The sequence below is a fragment of the Pezoporus wallicus genome, unplaced genomic scaffold (genome assembly GCF_028554395.1).
Source record: "Pezoporus wallicus isolate ANWC-B61680 ecotype Strahan unplaced genomic scaffold, APGP_CSIRO_Pwel_v1 scaffold_6362, whole genome shotgun sequence".
Lineage (NCBI taxonomy): Eukaryota > Metazoa > Chordata > Aves > Psittaciformes > Psittacidae > Pezoporus > Pezoporus wallicus.
Genome location: NW_026637663.1, coordinates 10,559,069 through 10,573,672, shown reverse-complemented (window position 1 = coordinate 10,573,672; position 14,604 = coordinate 10,559,069). Strand labels below are relative to the sequence as shown.

Here is a 14,604-nt window from a genome sequence, read left to right as displayed (position 1 = left end):
TCTTTGACACCAAAGGGCATATTAAGGACTTAATGAAAGACCGGTAGCGAGTCTATCTGGTGCAGTAGTGCCAGGGCTGAGTATTGTTAATGCTTTGAAGGATTTTTATCTTTTTTTTTTTTCTTTCCAGTGTAATTAAAATTCTAACTCTTATAGTTAATAATAACTTTAAATATAAAAATAAAAATTATATACTGATTTTTCTGATCTTTGTATCTTCTTTCCTTTGTTCTGTTGCCATCTGGAGAGGAAAGCCTGCTGTGGCTTACCGAAATGCAGAAATTTTAGATTTCTTAAAGTAGTTTTATTACAGTGAAATACTGGGTGTGTGAAAAACAATTTTATAGGTCCTAGGAAATTACTTATAATTATTTTCCAAAGTTGTAAACTTTGTCAGCTTAATTTTTTTTGTCTGTGAGGTAATTTAATAAAACATGACTTCATTTTCTTTACCAGATTGAAAGTGGTGCAGTGTGGAAGCAAGTTTATCAAGATCTTGGAATCCCTGTATTGAATTCAGCTGCAGGATATAATGTTAAATGTGCATACAAAAAGTAAGTAATAAAGCTATAGAGTCTGTTCTAAAACAGCACTAGAATGAACAGAAGCGATCCTGTGGTAGTGGTAATATACATAAAGTCCATAAGTTTTTGGTTATAACACAGTTTTTTTGGCTTCTGTTTGTGTTTAGTTTCTGCTAGGTGGCATGTTCTTTCTTGAAACAAACTTGCTTATCGCAAGCAATTCTTTTCTTTTAGATATCTCTATGGTTTTGAAGAGTATTGTACATCAGCTAACATTGAATTTCAAATGGCATTGCCAGAGAAAGTCACGAGCAAGCCTTGTAAAGACTGTGAAAAAGAAAAAGAATTGAAGATGCGTGAAGAACCAGAGCAGGATGTAAAAGAAATAAAAGTGGATAAGGAGGAGCGCAAGCAGGAGGAAGTAGCAATAGTACAACAAGAAGAAAAAAAGTTAGCTGAGAATGATAATGAAAGTAAAGAAAATGATAAACCCTCTGTTCTGGTAAAATATTTTAATGTTCACGTTATATCCTGTTTATAAACAAGTGTCAGGTGGTGTGTTGATAACCATGAATTCATGTCAAGATTGAAATCTTCATAATGGATTTAAAACAAGACAAAAATGTGCTGTAAACCTAATTCAGAACAACACATTTGAGCCATATTTATCTATAGGTGCCAGTTTTAGGGGATCATGATGTCAAAGTGTCTGACTTGTTAGGAAGCAGCTTCAACATTCCATTTGTTTGATGGCCTCCCAGGTCAAATGGAGACTAATTTGCAGCTTCAACCTGATGTGGGTGATACATGCTCATGGCTAACTACAGTGCTGATACTTCTATTTTGCATTTAGACATGTTTTTAAGCCCACATAAATCTTGCTTTTAGTCCTCTGCTCCAGTGAAGCTCTACAAAGATCTGGGCCATATGATGTATGCAGTGATCTAATGTGGTTCAGTGGTCCAGAGAGACAAGTGTTTATACCTTTCCAAAATCTAGTATTGACTCAGTGGTTTCAGCAAAGGAAGTCCAGAGAAATAAGCTGATGTACAGCACTGTACAGGTGTAGCACTTTTCTCTGGAAGCAGTGTAGCTCCTGAAGTCAGTGTGCAACACGAGTGTAATGCTTCTGTGTTACAGTGGCAGCCAGCCCTGATCTGTCTGTTGGTACGAACTAGGGGGTAGATACCAGGTGTGCCAGTACTGATTATCTCTGCATCCTAAATGAGCACATACCCTGTGATATGTTTTATCTTGGGGATTGCTTTGCAGTTCAGGTCTAAGAGCAGCATGCCTAGGTTGTCGTGACAATACGAGCTAGGATGCTGGCTGCAACTTTGAAGTCTGTTATGTTTTGCTTGATATTTTAAGGAAAAACGAGGTGCTGTAATTTTAGGAACCCTATAGACTAGATTTTTTTTTTATTTGCTCAGATAGCTTCAGTGTGTCTTATCTGCCTTTTCTTAAATCCTTTGTATTTTTATTTCGTCTTGTAAGTTAACTAAAGGTTTTATTATCTTAGGGGAACAAAAAAAATTTGCCAGATTCTGTGTATACTCAGCCTGATCAAGAAAAGGACTTAAATGCAATCAAAACTGAAGGTGAAACCAAATTAGAAGATAAAGAGGAAGAAAAGATTAAAGAAATGGAAAATCCCACAGTAAATGCAGATGCTGAAGAAAAAGAAAAATCAGGGTAAGTTATGCTGTTTAAAATCAACTAAGGCATTGCTAGGCATTCATTAAATTTTACTCTTGTCTGATTTCAAGTTCACATTACATCTCTGTCATGGGTTAGACTCTTACCTTCTAGAGACCTGTGTGTTCCTAACTTTGTCATGGTTAGGGTCATTGAAGTTTGTGGATCTAATTTAAAAAAAAAACAAAACAGGCAGCTTAAATTTTTGCAGGGTCCAGGCCTAAATATTTATAAGCCGAGTGAGAAAAGAACAGATACAACATAGGTGTCTATTTGATTTAAGACAAAAATATTGCTGCCATTACCAGTAGCATTTGTCTACTTGAGTTTTGTACAAATATATCACAAACTTGCAGTTTCCAGAGTTTGTTGTTGGATGGTGGTGTGTTACATGGAACATAGTAAAAGATGGAGCTACCTTGCATTGCTCAGTAACAGCTTTACCTTTGAGTAGGCATGATAATGGCAGGAGTCTCTTGTATAGTCCTTCACACAGGAGTTTTGGAAGTGGGTGACTGAAGTAATAGGGATGCTCAGGTCTATGTAATCAGTGGATATGTACAGGTGATCTCTGATTTTCATTATGAAATGGAGACGTTCTCCTATTTCAGTGCAAAAAAATCCCACCAGTGTTTTTGAGTACAAAGTTTTTAAAACCGGATGTAGACAGTGTGTTTAACAACTTACATTCTGGCAGTTAGGACCCCCCTTAAGGTCCTTTCCAACCCTAACTATTATAAGATGCATATGTATGATTTCAGCTGACAAGAACACAGAAATGGCTGTTACAGGTCACACCAGAGGTCTCTTTTAATACAGTATCTTGTCTTCAACCAAACCCAATAACAGATGCTTAAGGGAGAAGCTATTACTAGAGGGAAAGCAGATAACACACCTCCTTATACTTTCACCACAATCTGTATATCAGGGATGGATTTTTTTGTACTTGATACCAGCTGTTGCCTGGCCACTAATTCCCTTATTCATTTCAGCAATCTTTGCTATTCAGTAAATCAGCTATCTTTATCTTCTGTCTAAATATCATTAATTCTTAGTGCTTTTTCTGGCCCATTAAGAGTTGTAGGAAAATGGTATATAGTTCAGTTTATTAATTTCTGATTCATTGGTAATGGTTCCTTTTACTTTATTAAGGGTTGTGGTTTCCATGTAGCAAATGCTGGGAGTATCTTTCTGCAAAATGTTTTTGTCTTCTTAAATACTTTCAGTGAGATTACATTGGCAATTTCTGGAATTTAGGAATGTGGCATACAGAAAAATCAAGTTTACCTGAGCTCAGTTTGGGAGCCTTTTCTCTGGGTGTGATTTCATTAGTATCCTGTGTGAATCTTTTCTTTTTTTAAAAGACCAATTGCTTGAATTGGTTATATTTTCCATTTCTAAGGTGAACTAGATGAGTTGTACTGTGACAGGTTTGCTAGATTGTGACAGGTTTGCTAGATTTTCAGAACTATTAAAGATGAATGTTTACAATGCTGCTTTCAAAAGATACATAAATAGATGGAAAAATTTGCACTTAGAGAATAGCAGTTTTTGAAGTTCCCTAGATTGTATATTTGAATGCGAATCAGTTTGTGACATTACAAGGTCACAAGGAAGGTAGAGTGACTTAATACTTACCATCCTGTAGTAAATGGTACATAAAATTATAAGATGCACTTGCTTTTCAGTAATCCTTTCTTATTTTGGTTGGTTGTTTTTTTTTTTGTCATTTGTTCTGTGTGTTTTGTTTGTTCTACCCTGAGTCATGTCTGTTTGGGTTATTTAGGACATGAAAAAAAAATGTTACGAGTTTTCTTTAGGTTTTTTATTTATGAACGTAACAAATGTAGACGATATTATTTCCTCTAAATTTTCCCCAATTCATCTGACTGTAATTGAGTTCTTTTCCCTCTGTTTCTCTTTACTCATCCAGTAAAAACTCTTCCGAGTAGTATTTTGCTATTGTGATTCATGAAAGATTACAATGAGTTGCTTAGGATAGAAAACGTAGCTCTAAAAAATATATGTAGATGGTAATGTGGTCATTACTGGGGTATGTTTCAAGGAATAATTTAAACTTGCAAAAAAGAGACGTTTGTAGCAGTTGATTTTAAGTATGTATGTCTGTGTAAGTACTGTAGCAGTGCCATTAGTGCTTTCCCCTTCTTCCCTCAGAGATTGCTAGGAAGTACAAAATGTGTCAGCTTTAAAAAGGTTTTAAAAATGTCACTGTCATCTTAAATGCTAAACAATGCTTTTAGTGTTTAGACTGTAAACACATGAAGAGGTTCTGTGAGCCTGCTCTGCTGGTGGGGATGTTCCATTCCCTTTATCTCCAACTTCATGGGTTAGAAGTGACAAAAGTTATACAGGGGATAAATGCTGTCATTTGAGTTCTTAGTTGAACTGAAATGCAAAACGGAAAAATTGATGTTTTTGTTGATGGAAGAATAAGCGCACACTCAAAGAAATTACCCAAAATGTAATCTAAATAGATCACTGTGGACTGGATTTTTGTCAGTGAATTTAAAATGTGTTCCTGGAACCTTTTTTTAAGCTGTGGGTCATTTGTCTTTCACAGTCCTAACCAAATAGCCAAACAAATGAAATCTAATACTATATAAGGCAGACTTGCAGAGTCTGCTGTTTGAATTTATGTCTCTAGGACTTTGGGCATCTTCATGTAGCTTATTTGTGTATAGAAACCCAGAACCATGAGGACAAAAAAACTTCTGGGTTTCCTGTTGCTGAATTTCTGTTGGGTAAACTGGATCTAATTCCCAGTTTCTCTATGTCAGGAAGTGCTACTTGAAGCCAGGTTGTTTATTTTCCACAGGTTTTGTTTCTCTGTCCAGTATCATGTTTCTCAGCCCTTTGAGATTTCTGCCACTTGAATCCTATGTTCTTTCTGCACAGACTTTACAAATATGATGAAGAGGAGGAAAGGCCGAATGTGATTCTCTTTGTTTATTACACCAAGCACCTGTTTCTTGCCTGCTTGTATCTGTGAACACTGAGAATAGAGATTCAAAGGGAGCTTGCCCGTGTTCTTTACATGTTTTTCTTAGTTTTGTTTTTGGTGTTTTGTTTTTTTTTTCTGTGGCTAGTGGGAGATGCATGTGCTGTATACAGTTTTTTGCAGCTTTTAGTCATAAAAACAGTAACACAAAGGCCAGGAATGTGTATTCTCATTGGTCTGCCATTTTTGCAAAGGTCTCAGAAAGAATGGGTTTGTAAACTCTTCCTTTTCCTTAATATATGGGAAAAGTATTTATTGTTAGTGAATAAAGCAGAAGTTTTAAAATCAAACTTATTTCAAAGTTCCTGATAGCTTCATGTTGTGGAAGTAATGGTCTTCATATGCAGTACTGCATAGTTGGTGCTATTTTCCTTTGTGGCATCTAACGTTAACTGTTGTAACTATTCAAAAACTTGAGTCAAAGCCAACAAATTGAGACCTGAGTGGCTTTTCTACGCAATGAAAAATGAAGCTGGTTGAATATGTTCCCAAGAGACTGAAGCCGGGAGCCTAGCGGAGTTTTTAGAAGGCGTGCAGTTTTTTAATACACACTAATAAAAGAAAAGTAAGTCTTTAAATATTTCATAGTAGATATAGTTTGTGAACTGAAGGGTAGGTGAATTGCTAGTTAACCAGTGTTGATAAGAAAATCTTTTACTTTGCTGTAAAGCACCTGGGACACTCCACTGCCAAGAATTTTATACTAAGCTGAAAGATTAGTGTACAGAATCCTGATAATTTCTGCTTTCCAACAAGAATTTGCATCAGACTTGTATCTTGGTGAAACTTGGATTTTTGAGGTAAGCAGGCAAAATTCTTTGGAGTAATCCCAATTAAAGTACAGAAGAATTGCAGGAGGCTTTTTTCTTGTCTTTTCCTTATTTTGGCTGAGGTGCTGCCTTAACCTTGACATCAGGAGAAGCTGCCTTCTGTGGATCCTTTCCCTGTCCTTTATCACCGGGCTGTCATTTTCAGTAGTCACAGATAGTTTTCTTGGTCTTATGAAACTTCTTGGGTTTCTTTCTTTTTCCTTCTAGTTTTCAAGGGGAGAAAAAAGATTGCTTAATTACATCCTCCAAGGAATTAATGAACAAATGTTCTTAAACAATACTTTAGAAACCTGAATATTTTTGATTGTCTTGTACGGCTGGTTAAGGCCTTCATGGTATGGTTTTCTGGGAGTTGGTGCTGTCATATTTTGACATTATCAGAAGGAGAAAACGTTAAGCCTCTTTGGCTAATAATCTTGAATGAAGTTAAAGCATTAATTCACGTGCAAGGGAAGAACCTTAATCTTAGAGCTGTTATACACATTGTTACATGCAGTAATAGCATTTCCCCTCCTTTAAGCAGTAGGAGGGAAGTAGGGATAATAAAAGCAGCAGCTGAGAACTAGGTTAAGATGGGCATTGTTTTACATGAAGGGTTTTACTAGGGATTATTACACTTGCAGGTTAGGGTGACTACCTGCTGTGCCTGTGCTGGTGATGGCTTCTATTTGTAGAAGAGTTAAATTTTCTGGGAATACTTGTTGGGGATTTTATGAAAGCAATTTACAACAGGATTATGTAAGAGCAGCTCCATTTCACATATGGGAGATAACAGATTGTTAGAGGCAATGTTTTCTTCAGTTCCTTATCTGTTAAAATGACATATCAAAGCTTTCTGGTGGTGAATCTAAACTGGTAGCAGGAAGGTTAAAATGTATTGGAGTGAAGGAGATTTGTTACAGAAGGCATATCTTCTAGCTTCAGGATTAGTGTTGAGAAATGTATCTTGAGATAGCTTTCTCCAGTATGATAGATTTATATGGACTTGATTAGATTGGGACAAGGGAGAGAAATGTGTCATACTTACTGCACATGTGGTGTGAACATCTGCTCTGAATCTGAGACTGTTGGTGTGTATGCAAAAAAAAACCCCAAACTTTGAGAGATGTACCTGGTAGTTTCATTTGTAGGAGCATATTCCTATGCATTTATTTGATCTGTGTTCTTTTTAAGTATTCCAGCTGCCTTTATATTGGGGAGGACATTTTGTATAGTCATGTTTTCACACAGTCTGATTGATTTCATTTTTCCTTACATAGAATATACATCATACATATGTATGTTACATACATCTGCATAAGGATTGCTTTTAATACAGTGATAAACTTCTAATGACACAACAATAAAGTGTAGAGTGGCGATGTAAAGTGTACCAGTCCTGTGTGTGCATGACGTTGAATGGAAGGGAGGTGTCTTTGATGTGGAAAAAGTGGTTCTGTCATCACATTTTACATAACTTACGGCCACTACAGAGGCTATTAACTGTGGTAGCCGTCACTGGGACTTACGTGCCTGAGTGAACCTCAGACATTCATCAAATACTAGATGTTTTCAAGCTGAGTGTGAACCAGTGCCATAAAAATGGAAAGTGCTGTCCTCCCCAGCCAGACTTCTGAACCATCCATTATCTGTTTGAGGAATGTTTCAGAAATACTCAAAGCTTTGGCTGAATGATTAGAAGCAATAACTTGAGGTCCTTCCATTTGTCTCCTCCATAGCAGCAGAGGAAAACACTCGTTAGCGTTTTGTGCTTGCATGGTTCAAGTGTACTGTACTACTCTCAGATGTGACTCAAATCAGGTTAATGCCTTTCGCCTTCTCTCAGTATGATAGACCATAAATGTGCATTTATTCAGATTTCCTGTGTGTGTAGACAGAAATCCTTGGAGCTTTTATTTTTAGGTTTTCTTTGCAACTTCAGAGGGAAGACAAGTGCTGGTGAATTTGGGGGGTTTTGTATTTTGTTTACTTAAAGATAAGATTCTAGTATCATGGCATAAGTACAGTTCTTAATGTCTCTCTGCCTTAAAACTTAATGGCATCTTAATACAGCTGTGCTTAAGAAAGTCAGAGTATGAAGGGGATTTGACATCTGCCAGCTCTGAATTATGTGAAGTAGAGGTTAAATAATGCTTTAGGATAAGAAGGGAAAGAAGGAGGAGGGAAACAAAAATAGAAGCTAATTGCTAAACTTGAGTGCCAGTTACACTGGAGTTTATTTCTGCTAGTTCTTCAATTAACTGTAATGACTTAATTGAACCAATAATTGAAATAATCTTGTGCCTCAAGTTTTAGAATAACCCCTGAAAAAATTATCTTGCATTTGCTCTCTTACCTGCTGTGTATGCCAGCATGGTGTGTGAGGAGAAGTGTATTGGAGTGGGGTTGGGTTTGCTGCAAGGCAGGGATCCTGGGAGGCAGCTCTAATGCTCCAAATCACACACTGTCTCTTAGATTTCACCCAGGCTTTGTGACAACACTGTGTTTTGTGCCAGACGTTGTGGGTTGAAAGACAGTTGCATGATGCTGCAGTTCCTTTACTGGTGTAATAGCATGTGTTGTTTCATCTATTAACAATGCTTATCTGTTGAGACACCCTTATTATGGGCTTGTGGTGTTAAATCTTTATATGGACTGAGAATGATCTGCCATATGTGTATTTATAGCCTTTTAATGATTTCACAATGTCCTTTGGAACTAACAATTAAGCAATATTTGTGTAATATAAATGTTTTAATGGTTTTAATTTATTAACAAATATTTTTACATTTTAATTCATTAATTTTCTGCTTCTGAAGTCTTATATTCCCATTACATGAGAGATGGGGTGAAGGTATTCTTTAGTCTGCGGTTGTAAATGGTAATGCTTTAGAGTCCTCCTGATAAGCTTTCTGGTGGTACTTTGGTTTCTGGAACACAGTTACAGTTGTATTGCTGTGTCTCTTGTACAGCGTGCACACACATCTGCTGCTGCCTTGTTTTATCAGCTGCTGCATGGGTTGTTCATATTGTTGCAGCTTTGTGGGAAGTATTGCTTAGTACTGGTTTTGAGTTGATGATTGTTGTCTGCTGCCAGGAGATGTGGTTTTGGGGTACTTTTTCCCTTCCCCTCAAAATGGGCTTTAGGCTAAACAGCATGAAAGGGAATCCAGTATTCTTAAGCATATATACGTAGACAAGTGGGGTTATGATTGTGCATGCTGGATGGCTGCAATCATGATTTTCTCTTACAGACCTCTGTTTCGTGGCAGTTGTGGCTTCTCCTTCATCTGCACTGCCAGGTTTGAGCTTTTTATGGCCTCATAAACCAGTCTCTTTCTTGCAACCACTGGAATATGTTTTGGTTTTACCTTCTTTTTCCACGAGCTGTATGAGTACACTGATTCATGATCAATGTTCTTTGCTTTTGTTTGGTTTCCTAAAATCTCCAGATTATAATCACTAACCAAGTTATTCCTTAGAACACTTTTTAATTGTAACCATTTCAGCTTCCATTTTGCTTTTCATTTCTGACGTTCCCTTCACCTGCGTACAGTCTGCTCGTCACACCTACTTGACCATCCACATTACTCAACCTCACAATGAGGGTTTCTCATATCTCTCTTCCAGAGAAATTCTGGTATTTTCATGGAATCTTTGTAGAGTATCTCTTGGGACACCTAAAAAGCCATAGGGTGATTAAAGTGAGAGAAACTTCATAATTGCCAGTGTCTGGAAAATCCTGAATCTCTCTCACAGGCATGCTTTTCTTTCTAGACATCATTCAAACATTGTCCTTCTGTTCTGGGCACTGGCTCTGCTCCTGATGCCAAGCTTTTTTAGGTTTTATATGATAATAACTGTTAAGATGAAACTAAGAAGTTTTGCTTTAGTACAGCAGAGAGTATAATATAAAGGCATATAAATTACTGTTTGGTGCTTTCTGTCATTAGCTGTGGAATTCTCTTCACGGTTTTTCGTCTGAGTCTTTGAAGAGTTGTATTTATGATTTCTTTGGGAAGTGAGTTTTGCCATATGATGTGTAGTGGAGATGAAGTGAGCTTTCAGAGCTCATTCATTTATGTTGTATTTTTAACTGATGGTTTTAGCTTCACTAGCAAAGTAGCCTGCTGAAATAAAAATCTTGGCCTTCCAGAACAAAACTGTTTAGTCCATGCCATATATACATGAATAGATACTATCTTCTGAATTGGTCTATTTAATACACCAACAAAGTGAATTCTTAGCATTTGTCTAATGGTGTATGCACATATGTATGGCTTTATGCATTTGTGTGTATATGTATAGCAACATTCTGAAGTAATTTCATGAAATCAATATGATTATGCTGCAGTTGAATTTAGTGTATTGTTCTGATTTCTTTTGCCAGCTAATTAGATGATAATAGTGCAGTTTTACTTCTACAAAGAAGCATTTGAAGAACCAAAGTGCTGTTTGATTCTTTTTTCTGTGAGAGAAAGTAGTTTGGTGTATCTGAGTGTGTTTTACTGAAGATTTCATGGAAAGATTTAGATTATTAATATAGACTTCCATGTTTGTGAGGTTAAATATTGGTGTGAATCAGGCTTGGAGCATTGCTTATCTTTTTCATACCCAGTCTATAATATATGTACACATCTGTTCTATGTCACAGGTCTATGGTTACTGTGAATTTAGTAAATGGCCCCAATATGTTCTGCATTGCAGGGTGTGGGATTAGAATGGTGTGAGGGCCAATAACATTGCTTTGTAAAGCTATGTAAATTTTTTAACTTATTAAAAGATATTTTCCCCTCATTAACATACGTAGTCTACCCTAAGCTTTTTGGAGCTAATTTTGAGAACACTGAGCAGCCCTTAGCTGCCATTGGTTGAGACTAGCAAGATTTGTGGGTTCTTAGTACTGTTGAAAGTGCATCCAAATATCAAAAAAATGCATTCAAAATTAGCTTCTGGAACCTGTGAACACCTGCTCGTGTACTTATACAGTAACTAAATGCAACTTTGACTCATAGTTAGAAGACTTCTAGCATAATTGGCAAGGAGTGACAAGGTCATAAATCAGCACAGGTTTCTTGATTTGCTAAATAATCTTGCATAAGGCCTTTTTTTTTTTTTTTTTTTTTTTAATTTTTTGTTTCTCCCCTCTCCACCTAAAATGTGACTTTACAGCAGGCACTTCAAGGTGTTGAGATAGAGCTATTTGTTGTAATAAAGCAAGGATCTTTTGGGGGAGCAAGTTTCAAGAAGCACTTGTAAAATGTTTAGGTTGAGAGGCAGAGGTTAGGGGATGTTGATATTGAGAAGCATGATTTTGAACTGAAAACACCCCAATACTTAAACAAAGGGACTGCATGAACAAATCATAGAAATATGAGTTTGAACAACTTCTGCTCATACAGATTTTGATGGATTTTTTTTTTCTTCCTTTTAATCCAGTCATTTTTTGCATCTTGCAGTCACTGGATTTTGTGTGTATTGCTGTATCTTATTTTGCTGATATTACTCAGCCGTAGTGCAGTTTCACATATTTGGAGCCTGCTGTTCCCAGTCTCTATTGCATCCGCAATATTTATCAATATATGTGGTTTGGAACTAAAAAGCTTATGAAGTATCTCATATTAACTCTACAATTTTTTAAACCTTTCAAGAGATGACACGAATAAGGAAGAAGATGAAGATGAAGAAGAAGCAGAGGAGGAGGAAGAAGAGGAGGAGGAGGAGGAAGACCACAATAACAATGAGGAAGAAGAGTTTGAATGCTATCCACCAGGCATGAAAGTCCAAGTGCGGTATGGAAGAGGGAAAAATCAAAAAATGTATGAAGCTAGTATTAAAGATTCTGACATCGAAGGTGGAGAAGTCCTTTACTTGGTGCACTACTGTGGATGGAATGTGAGGTAACTTGAGTTTTAGTTAGTGATTGCTTCTTGAATTACTTCTAAAATACACTTGTGTATTTTAAAACCTAAATGAATAGACATCTGGAGTCCTAAACTCTCAGTATTGGTGTTCTGTGAAGGTCATTGTACTGTATGGATCTATTAGCTTTTTAACACTATGTAAATGCAGTACTTTAGTTATTTAGCAGATCATCTTAAAATGACTTGTTCAAAGAAGGCATCCTTCATTCCCCATCTTATTTTTAGATCTCTCCATACAAGAAGTGAGAGCTTACCCTTTCACAAATTTCCTCCTCTGGCTCTCTTAAGCCAATTTTATCTCTCATAGTATTTGAACAGTGCACTTAGCTGAGTCTGTATACACACTCTTCTCAGCGAAGCAGAGTACACTAGCTTTATGGTATTTAACAAGAGAAGTACAAGATTCTTAGTGGAAAATGAGTGTGCAGCAGATAATTGCATTTCATTCAAATCTGTTTCCACCCCTTCCCACTCTTCCTTCGCCTGTGGATGCCTCAAGCATCCAAACAAAAATTGTCTTAGCCTAATGGCTTCTTATGCTTTTCTTACTGTATGCAGGAGTATGTGCTTTTTATTGTCTTTAATACAGCATTAATAGAAATATTGAATTATAAATATATTTTTTGCCATTTCAGACCATGTTTTCTGCTATTTAAAACTTGAAGCAACTTTGACAACAGTAAACTAAAACTTCTGAGCGGCTTTTAAGCCAATTATCAAGCCTGCTGCTATTTTCCTGTTTCGATGTATCTGCTCATTGTCCTCAGCTGTCATCTTTAAAACTTTATTACTGTGTTTATAGGTCTTTAAAAAACAAACAAAACCCAAGCCTGAGGCAAATACACTTTACTTTTATTTACTTGCTTTTCATCTTCTGGAAAATCTGAGGCTCTTGTGACCTTCTTCTGTGATCTAGACTTTGATCGCCATCCTACCTCTGACCAAGGCGGCAGGACAAATCTCATTTACTCAGTGCTAGCAAGATCTGCTAGCAAAGGTCACAATTACAGAAGCACGATACTTCTCTCCTTCCCTTGAATACACCTCTTTGCATCTAGGTGATTTCCAGGACCACATAAGCCACTGCTGAGGAAGAACATCTCAATATTGCTGGGTTTGATATTGATCTTTTGATCTACACGTATATTATCTACAGGAATATGATCTTCCACATAAACTGTCTTCAGGCAACATTTACAAACATAGTGGGCTATAAAGTCAAGATACTAGGGGAGATGTAGCCTGCTCAAGGTGGGATTTGGAATATGACTAATATTTCAGTCATTATTGGGGATGACTTTCTTAGGAGGATAAGTTGCTGAAATTTGCATCCTACTTGCTGAAGATCACTGTCTACCATTCCAAGAGGTTTCTTGCTTTTAAACTCTTGTTTTGGAATTCGTGTAAACAGAGAAGTTATTTTCCTTTTTGAGTAAATATTACATTAGGAGCTGAGATCAGAGTTTTATTTCAACGGTACTACTTTAAATCTGAAGAAATCAGAAGTCAAAAATGAGCCTTCACCTTGGAGATTGCAGCACCCTGGTTCATAAAGGAGAAATCAAGATGCTGATTTTTGAACTCTGCATTTTGGTATCGGAGGCATTTCTGTGACTAGGATATATTTGATAAGAAAAGCATTTTTTAGTGAACTTGCACTTGGGAGTTGAGGGGACTCATCTGGTCTTTCTGGCAGCAGGACTTGCACTTACATTCTTACCTGATGTTTCCAAAGAGCACTCTGAAAGGGACTGGGAGAGTAGGATTCTTCACTGAAAAAGATAGGAGTGATTGAAATGTAGCTGTGGCACTGTGTGTGGATTCTGCTAAATGTGGCTAATTTTTCTAATACAAGTACAATCACTTAGGCTTTTTGATTTGACAGTAAGAGTAGGTAAGCCTGAGCTTTAGGCAGCATGTAAATACTTTAATATTTTAGTATTGTGAAGACAAATCTTGTATAATGTAATAACTTGATTTGGCTTTTAGTCAGTCACAACCAGAAAAGTAATTGCCTTACTTGGATAGGTAGCAATTCTCTCCTCTCCTTATTCATTGTAGCTTACTTTTAGTGTTTAGCAGGGACAAGCGCTGTGACATTAGGTCATGGGATATGCCAAACTAGAATTTTCTAATCAGCCAGGATATTTTTTAATTCTGTCATTCTCCTACCCCTCAAAGTTGATGTTCCCCTTTCCCCCTTTCAGTCAGTATGCCATTTAATGCCTTATTCTTTAAACCTGTATGTCTGAGCAGGAATCTTAAATAACCATTGATGTTTCTATCACAAGGTAATTTCAGCATTGGTCTGGGATTCAGCATAAGTGTGTGTGTGCGCACGCGTGTGTGTGTGTGTGTGTGTGTGTGCACATAGTTCGGGGTACTTGGAATGGAATTTGGTAAACTTGGTATTCATCTTCCTTAGTTTTCTTTAAATGCTCTGGAACCGGTGATACTGACTACTGTCGAACTCTCTTCCCCCCACCACCCCATCCCAAACAATATAGTAACTAGAAAATACAGAAATTGAATATAGCTTAACAGCATTGGACAGCTGCACTACTTTATGCTAGAGAATCTAGTTCTTGGCTCCTGAGATTCAGGTGATACGTGTCTCTGGTAAAGCTGAA

At 36.9% G+C, this 14,604-nt stretch overlaps 1 protein-coding gene across 8 annotated transcripts in view; it reads left to right on the top strand.

Moving 5' to 3' along the window:
- ARID4B (AT-rich interaction domain 4B) overlaps positions 1-14,604 on the top strand; it is an 84,525-nt gene that overhangs the window by 52,922 nt on the left and 16,999 nt on the right. For 7 of the 8 annotated variants that reach the window (XM_057407070.1, XM_057407073.1, XM_057407071.1 and 4 more), the window contains 4 exons: positions 457-554; positions 759-1,026; positions 2,047-2,219; positions 11,702-11,950. In XM_057407070.1, coding sequence (XP_057263053.1) covers positions 457-554; positions 759-1,026; positions 2,047-2,219; positions 11,702-11,950 — 788 coding nt within the window. The remainder of the gene's footprint in view (positions 1-456; positions 555-758; positions 1,027-2,046; positions 2,220-11,701; positions 11,951-14,604) is intronic. The other variant, XM_057407072.1, reaches the window with a different exon arrangement.